Source organism: Saccoglossus kowalevskii, chromosome 17 (genome assembly GCF_978046115.1).
Source record: "Saccoglossus kowalevskii chromosome 17, keSacKowa6.1, whole genome shotgun sequence".
Lineage (NCBI taxonomy): Eukaryota > Metazoa > Hemichordata > Enteropneusta > Harrimaniidae > Saccoglossus > Saccoglossus kowalevskii.
In genome coordinates, this window is record NC_140657.1 from 3,808,488 (window position 1) to 3,830,875 (window position 22,388).

General features: G+C 36.8%; 1 protein-coding gene across 1 annotated transcript; it reads left to right on the forward strand.

Annotated features, from left to right (window-relative positions):
• The first annotated feature begins 106 nt into the window (after positions 1 to 106).
• LOC100372726 (proteasome subunit beta type-1-B-like) lies at positions 107 to 22,388 on the forward strand. Its single transcript, XM_085492468.1, has 6 exons — positions 107 to 285; positions 1,103 to 1,210; positions 6,518 to 6,599; positions 16,498 to 16,627; positions 20,800 to 20,906; positions 21,680 to 22,388. Exons 1-6 carry the CDS (start codon positions 200 to 202, stop codon positions 21,863 to 21,865), a joined length of 699 nt encoding a protein of 232 aa, XP_085348594.1. The 5' UTR covers positions 107 to 199; the 3' UTR covers positions 21,866 to 22,388.

Below are 22,388 nucleotides of genomic sequence, written 5' to 3' on the forward strand. Positions count from 1 at the left end.
TATTAAATAGACTCATTAATATACTGAATATTGATTTCTAATTGCTAGATAAGCTGTTGATAATATTTTCATTCGCGCCGAGGTCAAAATACAAAATGAATTGTGGGATAGGTACCGCCATTTTAGAAGTTTACCTTGGGAGGTTGTCTGCAAAATTAATAATATTCTACCTTGTCAGTTAGGCATTTTATAAGAAAATATGAATGTTGAACATCCTCAGATGCACGGCCAATATATTGCTGGCCCGAAACAGCGACATTTCAGTCCGTATGCGTTCAATGGAGGGTAAGTTAACACGAAATTGAAACCCTAGAAATATGAAAGCATGACTTGCATGTTGTTATGTCAGAATGTTAAATTGTTATTGTGGCCCTCTAGAATTACACTTCTTCTGTATCACACTTAAATTTTTACTGTATGTTGAGGGACGGATTTTCAAAGAAGTTCCCTGCCCAGTTAATATTTTTGAAAAACTGAAAAAGTTGCACTCTAAGGTCATCTTCATTAAAATTAATGGTATATTTGGTCGAATAATGTTATATTACTTGTTCGTTGAGCTAGTTAATTACGAGGAGCTTGAGTGAATAATGCAACCCATGAAGCCATGATTTCATTATAAGCCAGCTCTATCGAAAAGTGGCACCAGGTGATAACCTTTTTTTCACTTACAGTCGTTGAGGGAAGCGAATCTGTTGTTTTTTCAGTGGGTTTTATAACAAGTTTTGCAAGTAATTGTAATATTATCCAGTCAGAAATTCTCAATTACTCCAATCAAAATATCACATGATTGTTTTATACTTTGCACTTTTCAAATGTGCATTATACATGACCATATCAGTGATGATATTTCATGCTAAATGCTGACTTTGAATATGTGCCAGGTTTATGGGCCTGGATCAAACAGCATTGTCAGAGGCAAATTGATGTGACTACTAACTGTCAGAATCGTGATTTATCTATACAAATCTCAATGACACTTCAAATTTGTTTAAATTTGATTAAATGTCATTTGTAAATAATGCCCATTCTGACAATGCCATGAATATTTGCATGACAAGAACCACGAGAAAGTAATCTATGTTAAAATTCTATTACTTCATAGGACTGTTCTTGCAATTGCTGGTGAAGACTTCGCTGTTATAGCATCTGATACAAGACTTAGTGAAGGTTTTTCAATACACACAAGAGATAATCCGAAATTATATAAACTGTAAGTCACTTCCCCAATACATGTCCTTTTTCACTGGACAATGAATCTTGTATCAACATCTTTAATATGTTTAACTAATATCATGTCCTATGTTTCATTGTGATGTCTTGAAAAAAACAATTTTTGACAATGTTTGTAGCCTAAAATGATGACTCAGAAATCAGCTAGTTTTTGTATGTATTTAATTTTGTTTAAGATCTCAATATACAGTTCTGTACTAGTAGTCAGACTCCTATAGCAAATTGAAATATGCTCTTGTTCATTTACACTTACTGAACAATACATGTCTATTTTCCTGGTATTATATTCACCTTCCCTTGGAGATGTTATTGATGATCACATCCTCAGAATAATGGTTTGTTATTTAAAGTGCCTGTGAAATGGCTGCTATTTTCACACCTAAAATTATCCTTTGATACATAAATATTAATTTTTATGTTTCTAAGCATAAATTATTTTTTTATGTGAAAAAATGTGTTTTAAACTCGATCTATGGCAACTTTATTTTTGTGTATTTTAAAATGAGGCTCCTCATTAGCTTCTTATTTGCATACATAAATTCCCCCTTGTGACGTCAGAAGGGGAAGTTGCTGGGTAGCTTGCATTGCCAATACGTGTAAATAAGGCAAATTTCTTGTGCTGTTTTCTTGTCTTTGACTAAATTGCCACTTATGTTCTTGTTCGTCGAGGAAGAATGGACCATAATGAACACATAGTATCAAGTTTGTTCCATGGGGTTGAGTCAGATGCGAAATATGTCCGGTCTGGTGTAGCTAGTCACCGTGGTTGTCACCATCACCGGAGCATGTTTGTACACTGTCGCTGGACTTTGGCATTGGACAAAATCAAATTTGACGCCTGAATCGTCTTGTTATTTAGCAGGTTATTAGACACTATTGATTTATAAAATAGAGAAATAATTTAAAAAAAACGACAAAACACAGTTACTAAATAAATGACTGCCGCGTTGTAATGGGTAAACGCGTCGGGTCATGAGGGGGACAAGTGCGTAAATGGCGGTATTTATTTGGATAACAAAAATAATTGAGAGCGGCTCACATACAGACAAATTCAGAGTGGATTTAGCGTGATTTTAATAATTATGACATCATATTAAAAAAATACATTGACAGCTCAAGCTCGGATTCTTATTCCGTAAATTATTACGCCGATCAAGCTGCAAGTAAAGGCAACAAAGGCGTGAATTTGACATTCAACACCAATAACTGAACAATTCAGACACTTTTAGCCTGCGAAAATGAAAAAAGCTTGAGGGCTGCGTAATTTCCTGTTTGTCCGGCGCTTCGTTTTCGTGTCATTATCAAAGTTACTGCTACCTTTTACATAACACGGGTGGTTTCTATAAAGCGATAATCAGGATCGCAAAAAAAATCAAATCATTTGAAACACATACTCGACGTCTCTCTCCCTTCTGAAATCCGTCTTAGTGATCATGGGCTGGTCCGGAATCTATTTTTTTCGAAAACGTTTTGTATTGTCAGCGTTTCTCATTAAAACCTAGTTGTTTTGTCATGGACAAGGACAGTTTTTCAAAAAAAAAGAATCTGAGGTGAAGTGGACACTGCATATGACGCTGTTAGGAAGAAGTCCACCCCAACCTTTTCTCGTTATTTTCACGGCTTTCGTCCACCGATTTCGCACCTTCGGATCGATTGGAAACGTGTAAATACTTACACTATGACTATACGCATTACTGCAACCGCCCACAACACAACGTTTAACCATCATAAAATTTTGTTGTGAAAACAACTTCTAAAAATTCGCTCTCTCAAAAATAAAATAAGATAGACAAAAAAAAGAAACTCTGATTAAAAAATGTATATTGTTTAAAAGTACAGTTGTACATTGAATGACACAGTGATATAAAAGTACGGCCCAGGGGTATGGCTTCCTCTCATATTTTTGCATTTGGTGGCGCACTTTCGGCGAGAGTCGGAAATCCGGAAACAGTCGACCGTCACAGCACGGGAAATATCTCAAATTTACTTGGATATGAGTAACCATTTTCAGCAAAAATATCAATAATTGCCCATTTCAGTGGGGCACAGATCTAAAATGGCAAACGTGAGGGTGGGCATTGCACAGGCACTTTTAGACTTTGATTTAGAATTTGATCATTATAGTCAAATGTAAAACTAATTCTTCATTCGCAACTAGCAAAGAGGGTGACAGTGGCGTATAATCAACTTGCAATTGTGAACTGTTTTTGACTCCCGTGTGCGAAGCACAAAAAAAGGAGTCTTTGCAGTTGGTGTGTCTGTATGTATGTGTGTATGTGTGTCCGTCTGTTCCACTGATATCTCAAGAACCATACATCAGTTTTTGATGAAACTTGGTGCATGGATGCTCTGGGCACAATGCGCAGATTTGATTAGGTTTTGGTAAAAATCCATGCATATTAATTATCTAATTTGCATGATAATTAGCTGATTTTTAGCTGTTCCATGACTGTTCCACTGATATCTAAAGAACCACTCATTGGATTTTGATGAAACTTGGCACACAGATGCTCCAAACTAATGCGCAGATTTGGTTAGTTTTGGTAAAAATCTGTGCAATATTAATTACCTAATTTGCATAATGATTAATCAATTTTCGGCTTTTCCACTGATATCTCAAGTACTAATCATCACATTTCAATGACACTTGGTACATAGATGTCATAGGACACTGCACAGACCTGATAGTTTTTAGGGTAATATGAGTACATATTAATTACCTAATTTGCATAATTAATTAATTTTCAGCTTTTGATATTTCAAGTAGTAATCATCACATTTCAATGACACTTGGTACATAGATGTCATAGGGCACTGCACAGACTTCATAGTTTTTAGGGTAATATGAGTACATGTACATATTAATTACCTAATTTGCATAATTAATTAATTTTCAGCATTTGATATTTCAAGTAGTAATCACATTTCAATGAAATTTGGTACATAGATGTCATAAGACACTGCACAGACCTGATAGTTTTTAAGGTAATATCAGTATATATTAATTAGCTAATTTGCATAATTAGTTTTCAGCTTTTGATATTTCAAGTAGTAATCATCACATTTCAATGACACTTGGCACATACCGTTAAAATCCTATTATAAACCGCGGTTTATATAACAATGTATCAAATAAAAAATTGGTATCAACAGCTCAAGTTCGGGGTGCGGTTTATATTAAGGACATATTGCAATCACTAAATGGGCGTGGTCATTTTTTTCCCACATCACTCGCACAAAACAAACAATACACCGTACAATCTTTTGAATATAAGCGCAACTCCAATTTAGATGTCGGGGAAGAGTGATAAGCCTCACGTCACAAAAAAAACTGTTCACATGAAAAAAAAATACTCCGTATATTTAATGTAATATGCATTTTTTTTATTTTCTTCAAATAAAAACAAACATTAATGCATTGCTTAGTTGAAAATGATCATGGTACGGCACTAAAAAAGTACGGTACCGTGGCTACGGTAACGCAATCCGGCCATGCTTCGGCTCACAAGTGAATAACTTACTTGTTTTCGAACTGTTAAAATTGTTGATTATTACTCAGTAGTGATTATAACAACGCATGAAAATTAAATTCGTTGAATTGTTATCAAATGCAAGTAAAATTCAACTTAGTTTCACCGTAAGCGAATTATTTCGGTCACATGTAAACGATCGATGCGACATCCGCCATGCAGTTTGAATGCACAAGAGACATTACTTGACCGGGTAGGTCAAGTCGCTAATTAACTAATCATAATGCTGGATGGTGCCCACATGTTCAAATTACCTTAGTTCATTTAAATATGTTAATGACAGGTCACCGACTTCATGGTGAACGAAACCCGGAAGCGATTTACCGATAATGTAGTGCGATCTTTTGGCTTTGATTTTCATGGGAAAACTACATGACTTGTTTTTTAAATCAAGAAATTAGTTGTTTTCGAAAGATAAACTGAGCATTGAAAAAGAATTTAACAGTTTTTCGGTGAGAACAGCTCATTGTCGAAAACTTGCGACACACGGACGTATTCATAAGGAGTATTGACACAAGTTGTCACAAGACAAAAGCAGTTCCACTGCGTGTTTGACATCCTAACACTACTGAACAATAAAGAGGTGTGAATATTTTTAGGCACGTTGTCGAAACAAATGAATAGGATTAGGAACAATGTACCAGCTCGTTGAAACAAAGTCGGTCACGGTCTTGTTGAATTGGGGGTGCGGTTAGTAATAGGTACTTTTCATGTTTTCAATTTTTGTTGAGAACTCTTTAACACTGAAGCCAAAATCGGGGTGCGGTTACTATTAGGTATGCGGTTTATAATAGGATTTTAACGGTAGATGTCATAGGACACTGCACAGACCTGATAGTTTTTAGGGTAATAAGAGTATATATTAATTACCTAATTAGCATAATTAATTAATTTTCAGCTTTTGATATTTCAAGTAGTAATCATTACATTTCAATAAAACTTAGTAAATAGATGTCATAGGACAGTGCACAGACCTGATAGTTTTTAGGGTAATATGAGTACATATTAATTACCTAATTTGCATAATTAATTTTCAGCTTTTGATATATCAAGTAGTAATCATCATATTTCAATGAGACTTGCTACATAGATCTTCTAGGATTATGCAGACACCTGATTAGTTTGAATTAGATATTAATTACCTAATTTGCATAATGTTCCACTGATATATAAAGAACCACAAATTGGATTTCAATGAAACTTTTAAAGAGAACTATGCAGAAACCCAATTAGTTTTTGGTAAATATTTATGCTTTATTAATCGCCTAATTAACATAATTAATTAACACTGTTATCTCAATTACTGATCATCACATTTGAATAAAATTTGGTACATAAATGCTCTAGAACAATAGACAGGTCTGATTAATTTTTATTAATATTAATTCTCTAATTAGCATAATAATTCATAATTTTTTTGTTCTGTTCTGTTCATATTAGTTATTTGATTTACATAATTAGTTTTCAGCTTTTCCATCAATATCTCATGTACAAGTAATTTTGAATTAATTTTTAATGCGTCTTCAATACTCTCAGCACACGGGAGTTCTTTCTAAGGTTTCTTTGATTTTTTTTTTTTTTTAAATACAACTGAATAGTGCTGCAGGAGCTAAAATGAATGAATGTACAAAGAAAATAGCACATTTGTTGCACTCATTGCGTTTTGTACCATTGACTTGGTTTAAATGATCTACTCAGTTGATTATGTTGTATTTCAGCATTCTGAGGGTATTCAAAGTTATTCTTTTATTTTTTAGAACCAATAGAGCGGTTGTTGGATGCTGTGGTTTTCATGGTGATGTTTTAACATTAACAAAACTGGTTGAGGCCAGATTAAAGGTATGAACATTTTTGTAGTAAACATCGCAATAAGTTACACACATTGACTAATCATTTCTGTGATGTTAAGGAGTGTGCAAGATGCTTTACACTGTGTACATATTTTGATAAGTGCTCACCTGTCACAGTGTTCGTGTTGATTTGGTAGGGCGGGCCGTCATGGTAAAATCATACACCGCCAGGGTAAAATTCTTCAGCGTCATGCTAAAATGACCAAATATAATTCCGCATAAGTATAAATTCAAAGTGTTTTAATACATTAGTGGGAGGTCGCATTATACGTGAACAAAAACATGCACTAAGAAGGAAAACCATCTAGTAAAATTGTTATTACCGGCGGTATATCCGGCGGTACTGTAATAACACAACTTGTATGCAACTCTGTTTTGGCTTTGAATATTTCAACATCGTTTACTTAGTGTGCTGCTTTTCTAATAACGCAAATATGTTTTAACTCACAAATACCATGAACGAGAAGAGTTAACTGAAAGCAACGTTGTTTTTTTTAAAAATGCAAGATTATGTGTGCATGCAAGGGTAGATTTATTGGTATATCTAAGAAACGAATGACTACCGAGTTTGTACAAAAATCAAATTACAATTTGTACGACTTTACGTTAGTCAGTATTTTACCGAATTGTGTGTGAACTAAATGCACACATTTTTGCCAACGACGTAAGCAAAAAATGATACTTTGTATGTCGTACTGACTGGCAGCCATCTTGTTTTTTGAAAATGTTTTATTTTGGACATGCTTAGTCAGTTTTCATTCAAACTTGGTACATTGATTATACATGTTAGGATACATGTCGATGACGATTTATTTCACAATTGGATCAAAGATTGCCAACTGGCAGCCATCTTGTTTTTTGAAAATGTTGTATTTTAGACATGCTTTGTCAGTTTTCATTCAAATTGTTTTTTGAAAATGTTTTATTTTGGACATGCTTAGTCAGTTTCCATTCAAACTTGGTACATAGATTATACATGTTAGAATCCATGACGATTTTTTTCGCAATTGGATCAAAGATGGTCGACTGGCAGGCATCTTTTTCTTTTTTTTATGCGGTATCTTGGATGTGCTCAGTCAGTTTTCATCCAAATTTGACACATACATGTACTTTATACATGTTAGGATGCATGTCCATGACAATTTGTTACAAAATTTGGTCAAGGATAGCCGATTGACAGCCATCTGACTTTTTGGCCTTACTACTATATTTCCACAATTTATGTACCATTTTCATTCGTATTTGGCACATACATCATACATGTACATATCAGTGTGTTTCATAATCAGATCAAAGATGGCCAAATGACAGCTGTTTTTTTTTTTGGCCATATTACTACTACGCGTTTTGATGTAAATAAACAATTTTTTGTATACGCCACTTGGAACTCAAGTTTCAAGGACACGCTCGCGACAACCCCTCCGCTTTAATATGACAAGCACAAAGAGAACTTTCAAAACTTTAACGGGGACTATTTTAATGACTTGTTAAAAATGTAAAACGTTCGCCCAAATTCAAATACAGTCAAACCTGTGTTAACGACCACCTGTGCAGAGCGGCCACCTGCTCATAGCGACCACCTTAGTACAGTCCCTTCGCAATTTACACGTTAAAGACACTGGATATAGCGACCATCTGTCCAACGCGACTAGCGACCACCCTATTGTATCTCTATTCACACTTTAACCTTTGTATAACGACCACCAACATGTCCGTCAGACGGTCTCAGCAATAAGACAATAGCTACTTGCGAATCGCTAACAGGAAAGTGGCCATATGTTACGTACAGATTACCGTGTACGCAATCTTTAGGGCTAATCATGAAGGTAATAAATAGTCATGGGTGACCATCGCAACTTGGTTTGTGAAGTTGCGAAAAAGTAAAAAAAAAAGTTGAATATCATCTGAATGTAACGTCTGGAGACTGGAGAGATTTTAACAACAAATTAAAACAGTTTCATTCAAATTTTGAAATGAAAAACTAGCTTGTTTCCGATCGGTACTACCCCGGTATACTATCGATCCCCATCCGGCCAGCGGCACTTCTGTGGACTGTCTTGCACATGAAGAGCAAATTCCCCCCGTCTCGAAAACAAGAAAAATGAACTAGTTTTATTAAATGAGAGATGTTTTATTTACCTTGTCGACATGAAATATCCAAACAAAATAATAAAACATTCGTTTATTTCGTTTTCATCGCGGGATTGCAAAATCCGACCTATTTTGGCCGCCATGTTTTTTGTTGTTGATCGTTATAAATTATGCTAATGAAGCTAGCGCATGGGCAAAACGTATTGTTACTGAGGGGTCATCTCGGGGTTATTCTCAACGAAAGATGTTTTCTATTTTGATCCTCTTTTTTTATATAAACGGTAATATCAATAATTCGCAATCGAGAAAAATCATTTGGGCAGTTTTGGCATGTCGATGCTTGCAACAAATAACTGTAAAATTGCGTGTACGACCCGGGTGTACGATCAGTGTTTCATTTCCGGTTCGTTTGACTTTCTGATTCAACACCGAGAGTTGGAGCAATCGTTGTGAGTTTGGTAAATTTTGTTTATTACCAATGCTTTTTCATTTTGCCTGTGCATTTTGTCACAGTGTACAATCGACAATACTAACGATGGGACTGATTACTGCCTGTGATGGAATATGTGTAAGAGACTAGGGAATAAGACTGCATGGTGAGAGTGTGAAAGTCCAAGCTGAAATGCCAATGCGGCCGATCGTTGACAATCGTTTTAATGCATTAAATACACGAATGAATCCATGGGCAGAATCACTTGGTTTCAGTGAATTTACATGATATAATTTGTAGTAAAAAAGTAAAGCTGTGTAATTATCCAGATGAAAATGAGTGACTTATTAAAAAAAGACCTATTCATTGTAGGTTTGTTTTTATGTTTTGCTTATGATCTCCCTTAAAATTCCGGCCCTAATTAATATTCATGATTAAATGAATAAATTAGGCCACCTCCATATAAAGACCACCTGTCTATAAAGGACAGTTTGGCTCAGTCCACTGACTGTCCTTTATAGACAGGTTTGACTGTACTGGAGTCTACAGACTAAGTCTTTTTGACCAGCTTTGTTGCACATGCGATCACATAACACAGAACACTATTGTTCTCATCATTTGCATGCAAACAAAGCTATCGAAGTTAATGAGCTGCTTGCATTATCGCAAAGCTAACCTGCGTTAACGAGGCGTTGTCACGGTGCTAACGAAATCTTAACATGGCATTAACGTAAGTCAACGCGTTAGGTAAGCAATAGACTGGCACAGTCAGGGCGATTGATTTGTTTTTGTAGTTTAACCCTTTTCCGGTCAAGTCGGTGAAAAACCGCCGTCAATATGGGTATGCTAGAATTTCCCACTCCAGCTAGCTAACTGGTTAAGTCGTTGAAAAACGGCCTGTTATTTAGGTTGCTCAGACGGTCAAGCGTTTATAATACGTTGTACGGAACCTGATATTTTACACTTGCGAAATTATGGAGGGAGAGAATTTGTTTTCGATTACGCCAAGTCAAATAAATTAACCAAGTAATAAAGAATGTAATTCTATACTCTTGTCTGCTCATTTCACTATTTTACCGTCACAACGCGACGTTTGCGACGACGTAAAAAAACCGCCTTGACCACATTGCAAACTGCAGCATTACAACCGTATTTGAACGACACGATTCACGGTTATAACGGTAGTAACGTATTTTGACCAGCTTGGCAAATAGTCCCGGCACTTAGAATGAATAGCATAACGGATTCCAACGGCTGAGCTTGGAATGTCGGCAATCACCAACGTAAAATGACCGGGACAGCTGGTGGGAAATATTAAAGTCCACGTGATTTCACCGTCTGAGCTAGCATATGCAATTTTATGTGTATGCAAATTGTAACCAATCTGTGTTCGAAAAAATAACATATTTATTTACATAACAATAAATATTCAAATTGTGGGGAGATGCAGTCTTGTGGACATCTGGTCGTTCAGTATAAATATGGCCGAAGAAAGTGAGATAAAGCCCAGACTCGCTGTGTGCCTCCTTTCCGACACATACGTTAATATGCCGTCCTATACAGATAGAAAGTGTTTTATGAAGGCAAGAAGGAAACTGAAGAAAACGCGTCAATCGTGCAGTGGCACGGGGAGTGATAAGTTTGACATTGACACGACAGATTTTTCACCAGCAAAGCGTGGAAAAAGAAAGAAATCCAAAGCAAAGGAAACATTTGACGTCGGTGAGTTACCAGCCGAGCGTACCACGGACACCAGTGATAATAGTCCACTCAAGAAAAGGCGTAAAAAGAATAAGAACAAACGCAAGTCGGAGACTGTCTCCTCTGTCAATGAACATGCGATTACAGAAGAAAACCGTTTGAAGGACTGCAGGGGCAAACCAGGAGGCAAACGTAAATCGAAGACGAACCGTAAAGTGGTTGAATCGCCAGCTGCCGACAAAGCAGATGCCGAAGAAACGGAAGTTGGTCACGCTGAAATACAACGTGTCGTCGAAGATGTGATACAATTTTTGCAAGACAATGTTTGCGATTCGGAACCGTCGACATCCGCCACAACTGCCAACGCAGAAAAGCAGGGGCCTGAACATATCGACCCAGCGAGTACGCAACAAAACGTCGATGTCACCAAAGAAATGGTACAAGAAAATGTATGCGGTACAGAACAATCAACACTTGCGAGTTTCCCCGAAAAACAAACTATTAAAAAACGTGTTGTGTATGCACACGCATCGCCAATGGACACGCGTGATGATGAACTTGTATTGGACGAAAAAACGGGTGAGCTACGACACAAAATACCAGATGATTTCATAGTTGCAACTGACGATGATACAGATTCAGAAATCGATGAAGATCGTGCTGAGAATGACGATTTTTTAGAGCAACGTTACCCACCTGTACTCGATAGCGACATTGAAATTGAATCCGACACAGAAATTGGTGCTACATTCGATTATGTTGCCTCCGGCACTGGTGAATGGAGAATGGCCACGGAGGAAGACGGCGATATATTTACTATTCCAGTTTTTGAACCCGAACCTGGACCAACTTTCGAACTGCCTTCATATGCTCGTGAGGTGGAATATTTCTACAAATTTATCCCACCAGAACTGATAGAACTGGCTTCTACCGAGACTAATAAATACGCCAAATATCATCAAAAATGCATTGCAAAAAAATTAAATGCCCGCTGGCGTAATACAAATTTCATTGAAATGCAAGCATTCTTTGGTGTGATGATATGTATGGGTGTTGATCACAAATCAGCAATCGACGATTATTGGTCGAGTGACCCCTTTCTGCAGAACATGGGAATTGCATCAGTAATGACTCGGGCCAGATTTCAAATGCTAATGCGTTATTTTCATTTAGCTGATCCAGTAAATGACCCACGGCGGGATCCTGACATTGAACGTCGCCGTCAACGATCAGAGGCCGACCCGTTGTATAAAATCAACCCGTGGCTGAAACCCGTACTCGAAAATTGTCGGCGATACTACCAGATGGGACAGGAAATTTCGATTGATGAGGGTATGATTAGATTCAAGGGACGGTCCAAGTTTAAGCAGAGATTGCCCCACAAACCCGACCGTGATGGCTTCAAAATATGGCAGGTGTGCGACTCGACAACGTCTTACATTGCAAACTTTGAACCATATTTGGGGGTGAAATATAAAACTACAATTGAGGGGAGAAAGAAAGAAACTGGGACAATCAAGAAGACAACACACCGGTTGCTACAGCCCTTCACAGAAAAAAACCATATTCTTTTCTGTGATTCGCTTTTTACGTCAGTTAACACAGCCCTTGAATTACAAGACAAGAAAGTGTACATGGTCGGTAGTTTTAGCAGACGAAATCGGAAAACCATGCCGCCGCAATTAATTCCTGAAGGGAAAAGCAAGAAGCTGAAATTGAAAATTGGTGAAATGAAAGCAGCAACTAGACCGGACGACACTATCAATATTACTGCATACCAGGATGACAGCGCGCAAATATTGATTTTAAATACAGTCTATCCCCCACTGGCTACGTCGGCAGAAGCAGTAGATGACGAGAGACACGTGCCTGTATCGTTACAATGTTACAGACATCACATGGGTGGCGTGGATCGTTCTAACCAAAGGCGAAAATACTATCACACGGGCAGAAAAAACAATCGTTGGTGGATCTACATGGCCTGTTACCTCATAGATGTTGCATTGGTCAATGCTTATGAATGTTTCAAGGCATTGAATCGCACGACTAAAGTAACGCACAAATTCTTCAATATCCGCACAGGTAAACAACTGATTGGTGGACACTCGAGTAGAATTCAAAAATCCATAAGAGAAGTTGGCTCTCTTCCAAGTAACACGTCATTTATTCGTAGTGAAAACATGGATTCGCACGAAATATGCAGACTATCCGGGCGTCAAAAATCGTGTAAGCAGTGCAGCAAGGACGGGAGAAAAACTGCGAGTGGCCGATTATCAGAAACATCAAAAGGATGCCCAATTTGTAAAGTTCACCTTCACGCGGGCGAATGTTTCGCTGCTTTTCATCACAACATGGCACTGAGGGGAAAACGCACCGTGGGAACACAAACACGAAGTACAGAAGAGCAGCCCTCTACATCAGGCAGACGCATGGGAGCAGCCCGCCGGGGTGGACGACTAAGAAAGGCGTACAACAAATAAATTTGGGACTTATTACAGCGTCACGAACTGTACAATAGTTTGAGTTGGTGAAAATACGTTATCGTTAATTTAGTTTCATGCTCAGTCGGTATTTATACGTTTTAATGTCAGGATAGTTCATCGGGTCTAGTCGGTGGAAATACGTTTCTGCGTGAGTATATATACACGCCAAGTCCCTGCAGTTACGTTCTCGCTAGTTCGTTTTATTTCAAGTCGTTAAATATACGTTGAAATATTTAGTTGGTTAATGTGGTCATGTCGGTGAATATACGTTACCGTGTGAAGGTAACCCCGATCAAGTCGTTGCAGTTACGTTCTCGTTCGTTTCAGTCTCAGTTTGAGTCGTTAAATATACGTTGTAAGTGTGGACTTACTCATACGGTCAAGTCGGTTAATATACGTTAGAGCTTGAATATAACATCAGTTAAGTCACGGAAAGTACGTTGTAATATGTTACACATGTAGTTCAAGTCGTTGAATATACGTTGCAATTTGAAATGTACGCTAACGGGTCGAGTACGTCAAACACGTTTTCCCCCGTACATGTCCCAAATATCCCCATACTCACGCGTTTTTTTTCTTCTTACTTCGAACTTGCATTCATGTAGTGACCTTGTACTTGCTTGTAATGTGTTTTCAATTAAGCAATATTTATTTCAATGTTTAACACGTGTTTATTGAGACTGTACAAAGGGCAAAACATCGTTACTTAACGACAGTAAAAAATGTGTATTGAAATAAAACGGTGATTTTTTTTATACGAGAAATTGTTGTCCATGGTGGTAATGAAGTGTGTATGCAAACAGATTGCAAAAAATGTGAAAACTGTGGTCGATACAGTCTGTTAACTATGGCCTATTTTTGCAAAAATGTCTGGCAGGATAGCATGCTCAGATGCTGGCTACTGGAGTGCATTGAATCATGACCGTTTTTCAACGACTTAACCTGATAGCGTGAAACTCCCCTGACCGGAAAAGGGTTAAACAGTGTTCTCCCCAGAAATTTTTCATAGAGTCGGGGCTAATTTGCATAATAATTAGCATATAATTAGCATAAATTAACATTGTTTGTCATATGGAGAAATAAAACAAAACCAGTTTTTTTTCCTTTTTTTCTATTTATTTTATGTACAATCTGTATACAATTATTTCACTGCATGTTTAGTATTGCAAATGTCCCGCAGAAATACTGAGTTTTCTGTTCCTTTGCTTGGCCCAGCAATCAGCAACTTTATAAAACCCTGTTCAGTCCCGGTAAATTAAACATGGGGTTGATTATTCTCATTGCTTGTCTTCCGTTTCTGTTGTTTTCCGGTTAAGTACAACAACTGTTACGAGTCATGATACTTACGCTACTATGTTCGAGCAATAATAGTTTTTCTGGCTGAAATTATCCATCTTTATGTATTTTTTTTAATCATCGATGTTGTCTGTTCAACACAATTGTGAACAATTCGAGACAACGGAGGTCTGAATTACGAATTGTCGCCATTGTTATACCACGTAAAATTGAGGCTTCCAAGAAATAACACAAGTGTCACTCCAATTTCCACACGTTTCTTGATTAGAATTCTCGATTTCTTGATAAATATATTATTTTCAATTATGCTTCACTTAATTCATCCGAATCTGAGCACGATATGCTATCCGAGTGAGAAGTTCACGCTCGCTGGATCTTACGTGGGTGACGCCATCTTGGATTCACAATCACGAGGTCAAAATTGTTTACATCATAACTATATATTTTTTCACATTTTGATCTCAAAAAACAAATAAAATATCAAAAATACTGACAAAAATCAAAACTTAGAATAATAGTACTACTGCATTTATAAAAATAATAATGAAAATACGTTTCGTACACACCAGAAACATGTGGCTTTTGACCCCAAGTGTGACTATATCATTTGCATATGAATATACGTTTGGCAAAGAGCGTTTGACACCGGGGCTTACGGCTTTGTCTTTATAGAACTGCTTTGTTTTTTTAAAACGATATCCAACCAATGAGAAACAACAGGGGATTATCCCGGGAAATTGGCGTTAATACAATGCATTTGTAGATTTAACTAGTTAGCCAGGAAACTTAGTCTGCGAGAGACTGAAGAAATCAGATCACGGGATAAATAATAGCATCGCGGAGGAAACACATACATGTAGCGTCGCGGGCAAATCCGATCGCGTCGGGGCCCGCGACGCTGTTTTGGCCTGGGGAGAACACTGTTAAATAAGATAAAGGTTGTCGAGATTTACGCCGGGGAAACACCCCAGATTGAATCTAAAGACATCTAAATTTCAAAGCTTTTTCCCTCGTGGCTAACTGCCTTCGGCGCTGGCATTTGGCAGGCTTTGCCCGCCAGGCTAAATTTTCAACCCGTGGATAACATTGCTGTCAATAAAAAAATGTAAATATCTACAATTAATGAAAATATTTAAATTAGTATGTTGAAAGGGACCAGTGATCAGGCCTTAATTTCAACCCCTATGTGTGTACATTTACATGTGACACTTTCTTCAACAGCCATCAACTGCATTTGAAGGATTGATTACCAGTGTTCACTTTGAGACATCCTAAAACCTTAATCTAGAAATTACAGGATTTCAAACTTTGTGGTCTGTCGAGGATTTGTGGCGTGCATGCCATTTGTTGTCCGCCTACTAACAGTTCTCTCTTTTCATCACAAATTCACAAAATAGTCTGTTTATAGCCCGCACTTTCCTTCAGAAGATTGGAACAAAAATAGCCAATTTTTTCGAGTGAAAACAAAACAGGATTCAAATTTTGTCTGTTGGCTCCAAAACTGGAGTTAATTTCCAGAAATATTGCAGAAAAATTGGCTGAGACAGTCTGGTGATGAAAAGGTTAATACCGGTAGATCATTTTTCGTTTACTGTGAGATCCTGCTGTATGCTTGAAACCAAAAAAACAAAACAGGATAAACATATTTTGGGAGTATTCCGTGCTTAATAATATGCTATACACATTTGATGATGGTCAAAGGGATACATCAATGCAATATTTCCCCCCTGAAAGATCAGCGTTTTGTCATAGAGCTATTAAAACAAAAGGAAATGAAGTTGAAGATCTCACAGTGATGAAAAATCACTTGTGGAGAAATGATTAATGATAGTACATTCCTGATGAAATTTTACAATAAAGTTGCACACTTATTGATTTGATTATAGATGTATAAAAATGACCACCACAAGGAAATGAGTTGCCCAGCCATTGCTGCTATGATATCAACTATACTCTACTACCGACGATTCTTTCCATACTATGTTTATAATATAGTTGCAGGATTGGATACTGAAGGTAAGTGTACAGATATTTTCTCCCAGGATATCACTGTCCTAGGAAATCACTTTAATGACTCCTGCTAAAGTGTAGGTACAGTACTCATTCCGCCCAATCTCTTGCTTTTATCCCTTTTTTTCCGACCGTTTATCGCTTAATTTCCGACCGCTCACTGCTTTCCGATTGGAAACCGACCGCTTTTCTCTCGCTCGCATTTGTTCGCTCGTTCTTGCTATGGCTGGCTTCAGAAACATCGTCCGCTTGCCATCTGACCGCTGGAGTAACTATGATCGTACATTTATTCTGAACGGCGCTCAAAATAATTTGATACTTTGTTATTTGCGAACGCAACTCACACTATGACCCTTACTCAATTTGCATAAGTAATACGAATGCTGTTGTTCAGAAAATCTATCTGGTTAACTTTTGCTTGTGTCTGGGTGCGCAAAACAAAACTGCACATATAATCATCGCATAGCTGAATTTCTACAAATCAGTTGGACTTAAACTACTAGTATTATGACTGTGACGATTAATCGCTTGTCTGAGTACATGTGGCGATGAATTATTGGATTGGCAGCAGCCGGACGAAAAATGAAAGAGGAAAACATCAATTAAAACAAACGCAGCCAGTGATACATTTCAAAAATAAAAATACAAAATAAATGCAATCAGAGGTGCCGACCACGGGCGTTGGAAATAAATAAAACGTGTTGTGACACAGCCTCATCAGACTCTTTCACTTACGCAATATAATTATGCTATTTCCCAAAGCATTTATATTCAATACATTGATGAAACACCGCAAGTAAAATGTAAATCGGGCTTGTAAATACTAGTAACTCAACTTGAACGCAATAATGATCACTGTAAAAGTGGATAAATTCGAACTGTCATCAAATAAAATTCAACAACATATTAGAGTGCAAAAAAATGTTAGCAGCGAAGAGTGAACTCAAGGAAAATTGTGCTAATGTGAGAACAAGCCATATACCCCGCGGAGTACTCGCTAAAACATCGAGAAAATGTGCCATTTCAAAGGGCACCCTTACAAATAATGTCTGTGATTGTGTGAACATGGTATGTTGAAAACAGAAACTCCTTCACGTGGATGTTTCCGTTTTCGACATTGTGAAATTCTTTTGTTTTTATGTAGAAAAATATTGTATTATTATACCGAATAAATCTTAAAACAGAAATTGTGGCACGCAATCATGGCAATCTTCCCGGTCATCGTCACTTAGAAAGATTTTCGGAGGTAAATTTAATCTCCACTCAAGGCTATCTTGAAGGATTGCAGGAAATTGACCCCTACCAATTCATATTCATGAATTAATTGGATTATTCCGATCCTACTTTAGGTCATTTTTTTTATTATCCAAGAAACGTTCCGAGCGCCTGTGGATTCAGGTACCATAGTGACAGTGTTTGTAATTGAGTATTCCTAAAGATACGCAAAAAAAACTAACTTTCGCGTGGGATTTTTCATTAAACATTGTCATTGGTTCCACTGATTCCCTTTTATCTTTCAATTTTTCCAAAACCCTGCTCATGACCGGAGACGTCGTCGAGATGCAGGTGCGATTCCTTTTAGCAACACGTTCTATTTATTTCCAACGCGTGTGGTCGGCGCCTTTGATTGCATTTATTTTGTTCTTTTATTCACGAAATCTATCACTGGTAGCGTTTGTTTTGTCGCGTCTCACAACTAAATGTCCAAGCTGACTTTGTTTTGGCTGTAAGTAAACTACGTACAGCTCTTAGAAGTATTTCGCCCAGAGTTCGCAAAAAGGAACACCCTGCAAAATTTTAATCCTTTATTTTATAACGAGACATTTGGTGCAAAAATAAAAACCACAAATGTAATTCAACAGGTTTATGTAACGTGTTAGTCCGCTTGCCAGCCGCCTAGTTATGTATTATTACCAATTTTATATGGCAGTATGATATACCATATTTTTTCAACGGTCGTTCTATAAATTTCTGATTGTATTTATTCTTCGTTTAACATCATAAAAACCAAAATGATACACTTGTACATGAAACAATAGGTAATGAACTGTAAATGCGGGCGGTTGCGCTGTCTGGTAAGCGAGCGAGTGCGCGAGCGGATACTTCAGGATTTGTGCAGTCGAAAAAAACCGGAAATTGTCCGGTCGAATTGAACAAAGCGAGCGAAAAAAAAAAACGATCTGAAACGGGCGGGAGGTTGGGCGAAATGAGTTCTTAGCTGCTCTTAATGTGTATTCCAATTGTGATTATATACAAAATTAGATTGGGTCCTATGCGATGTGTACATAGTTTGTAAGATTTATTGTTTGTCATCAGTGTTCTCCACAATCCAAAACAGCAGGTGGGAGACCTAATTAGCATAAATTTGCATAGTGATTTGCGTATCATTCACATACAACATTCTAGCATTTATGTCATGAACTGCAATACACACTAAGTTATTCACTATTCATTTTTAAATTTAATTAAAACATGTTACAATCTTTTGAAATACAGATTGGTTAATATTAATATTTACGAAATGCAAGGTTTAAATCGGTAATTTTTTCGTTCTAAACATATTCCGCATTCATGAAATACAGATGTACAATGCAGTCGAGTAACTAAAAGCTAGAACAAATATAATGTAGAAAATATACGAGGTGATTTGTCCACAAAGCCAAAACTTACTATTTGTCAAAATAAAACCCATAACACATTCATTTGTGGCATCACAGTACCAACCCGTGCCGACAGACTGTACGATTTACACATGCACAGTCAGCTACGACACATTGCCTTTGCACACAGAGTAGTTTTGGAATTCAAGAAAAAAAGCTAGCAATGGACACAATAAAAGAATCTATGTTGACATAAAAAATCGATGAAGTGAAAAAGTATGCGGAAAAGATAACTAAAATACGTATTCAATTTACAACCATGTTTGATGTTTTTTTTACTGCTTTCCAAATTCAGGACGCGAACGCCCAGAATGCACTGTTCCCCTATGCAGCGGTGGGTGACCGACGGTCGCTGAATGGCGTAGGGCAAAAGGTCAATTTGCCTTCTTTATGCTGTTTAGCACTAAAAATCAAGCAAATGTTGTAAATACGGCTAGAATTTACATGCAATCTGCTTATATATTTGTTTATTTTCTGTGCATGTATATTTCGTTCATATTTACTTCCTTCTTTCGTGATCAGAAGACGTTTATTAAAAAATACAGCAGTGAATTGAAACTACTATAGTTTGCGTATTGTGAGCAAGTGGCAACAATACCGAGCGACAATGTATACACTTGATAACTGCTTGCAGACTTCCAGTGGTCATTAATAATAATAATATTAATAATAAAAATAATGTTTATTCAACCTTTGTATCCGCAGAATGAAAACAATAATACATATCTTTAAATGACATTCATCATTTCTTTTCTATATTGCCATAAATCAGTTACATATTTACTAATTAAAGCTGATTATTGTTTATACCTGGACTCTTGAAACAATAGCAAAATAAAGGGTTGGGCAACCACTCTTTTGTTTTGGCCTGGGAATAACAATGCAAGCTTTTTACAAATCATTTCAGCTGGATGTACGTTGGTGGGTGGGTGTTAAGAGTAACTAGGCGGCCGTAAAACTTGATGGGCGGGCCACCTAAAACCCCTTGTGGAGAACACTAGTCATATTTTGAAAGCATGCTGTGCAACAACTTGAGTGCCAGTGCTCAAAGTTGATATTAACCCAAGCCAATGATTGATAATTTGGTTGTCTGTACGCCAACCTTAGCTACTGGAAATTCACAAATCATTAGAACATGTACTTTGTTTTTGAAATAAAACAATGGATGTTCTACACAATTTAGACAAAATGACATGCATTTTTTACACCTTTCACACCTTTTTTACATGGCTGTAAATACCTACTAAACCAGATGGACTACCAAATTTTACCATGGGACTGCCAGCTTTTACAACTGGCAGTCCAGTGAGTAGATATCAAAGATTTTTTGATCGTTAAAGGCCAATGCCTGCTATTTTGTCTCTATCTATTGAATAAATTATCTGATAATAAAATATCAAATTGATCACTGATTCATATAATTATTTTAAGATTGTAGATATAGTAGTAATGACAACTCAAGCTATTTGCATATTCCCACATGTCAAGTAATATTTCCCAATGGATTCCTTTTTTCAGGCAAAGGATGTGTATATAGTTATGATCCTGTTGGCTCATATGAGAGAGAAAGTTACAGATCAGCTGGATCTGCTAGTGCTATGCTGCAACCACTGTTAGATAATCAGGTTAGTTCATTTATCACAATTAGTATTTTATTTGACTGATATTCTGCAAAATGTTTTAATTTTGTGAGACTGATTTGCATGAATTTCAAAAGTAATTTATAAATGTTGTAGCATTGAATATTTCACTGGGGTGTTCAGATAGTGAGCACTCAAATTATGATTATTTTGTTGAGAAGGTTAATTCAGTAAATTATCACTGATAGAGATGTTTCATGATTTGGTGAGTTAACCTTTTTTTACTACTTGACTTCCTTGCCCAGATTTGTCTGCCAAGTTAAGATTTTTTTCGTATATTCTTCAATATTTCTGGAAATGAACCCTAATTTTTGACCCAACAGACAAAGTTTGAGCCAATTTTCAGTTTTTACTCAAAAAATGTTGCTATTTTGTTCCAATCTTCTGACTATAAATAGGAATGTTTTGTGAATTTGTAGAACATTGTGGACATGCCACTATGTCCACCTACCTTGTACATGTGTGGAAAATTCTGTGTTTTTAATTATCCTGTTTTTTTTGTATGTAAATTAAGCACTTCCATTTCACTGACCAACCAGTAAAGGGGAGCCACTTTGTTCATTCTGTTTCCCAGTTCATTGCAGTTGGAAATCTCTACTCACCATAATGTATTTATAATTTTGCACTTTAAGACCCTTTTGATTCAAACTTTGTTTGAAACCTTTTGCTTCAATATTATAAAAGGTGTGCTGAGTGTGCATTCAAAAATACAAATGGTGTTCTTTCTTGTACTTATTTGCTTTAACGTTTCCTTGTAGATTGGTTTCAAGAACCAAGAAGGAGTAGAACAAGTTGCCCTGTCAAGGGACAAAGCTGTGAATCTAGCAAAAGACGTCTTTATATCAGCAGCTGAAAGGGACATCTACACAGGAGACTCTATTATTATAAATGTAATCGACAAAAATGGCATTACATCAGATAGCTTCCCTCTCAGGCGGGATTAAGAAATATCAGAATAACAATATCATACATTTCTGTTACCGAAGGGAGTCTTGTTATAAATTCATTATAGATTTGATTAATTGAAAACAACAGTGAGCATTGTTTATGTCTGCATACTTCAAACATTACCTGGAGTTTCATTCTATGGTGTGCTTGTCAAACCACAATTTGGTTGCCCTCACAGCAAGAGAATCTCTAAAGTTGTTTTCGCGTTTTGTTTGTTTACATCAGTTGTGACTCATAAAAATGTATTGCCATAAAAATGTATTAAGTTTCGGAAAAAAAATTGTAAGATTAAATGCCAGCATTGTTAGTGAAGTTTGTAAGGGACTTTCACTTATAATGGAGAATGTTTGTTTGCTCCTTGTATTGATTACTTTTACTGAAATTGTATAAAGGACTTCCATATGCTCAGATCCCTTGAATCTTGAATGTATTGCATTGCATTCCAAGTCCAGAGTTTTTGTATGCCCTGTTAATGTTTAAGTAAAGGAAGTACTGACTACATGGTTATCTTATTATAAA

What these genes read in the sequence shown, in the direction of transcription:
- LOC100372726 (XM_085492468.1), top strand. Translation starts at nt 200, where the DNA reads ATGAATGTTGAACATCCTCAGATGCACGGCCAATATATTGCTGGCCCG. An exon ending in CCGTATGCGTTCAATGGAGG is followed by an intron (nt 286 to 1,102) that starts GTAAGTTAACAC and finishes ATTACTTCATAG; the next exon opens with GACTGTTCTTGCAATTGCTG. An exon ending in AACCACTGTTAGATAATCAG is followed by an intron (nt 20,907 to 21,679) that starts GTTAGTTCATTT and finishes GTTTCCTTGTAG; the next exon opens with ATTGGTTTCAAGAACCAAGA.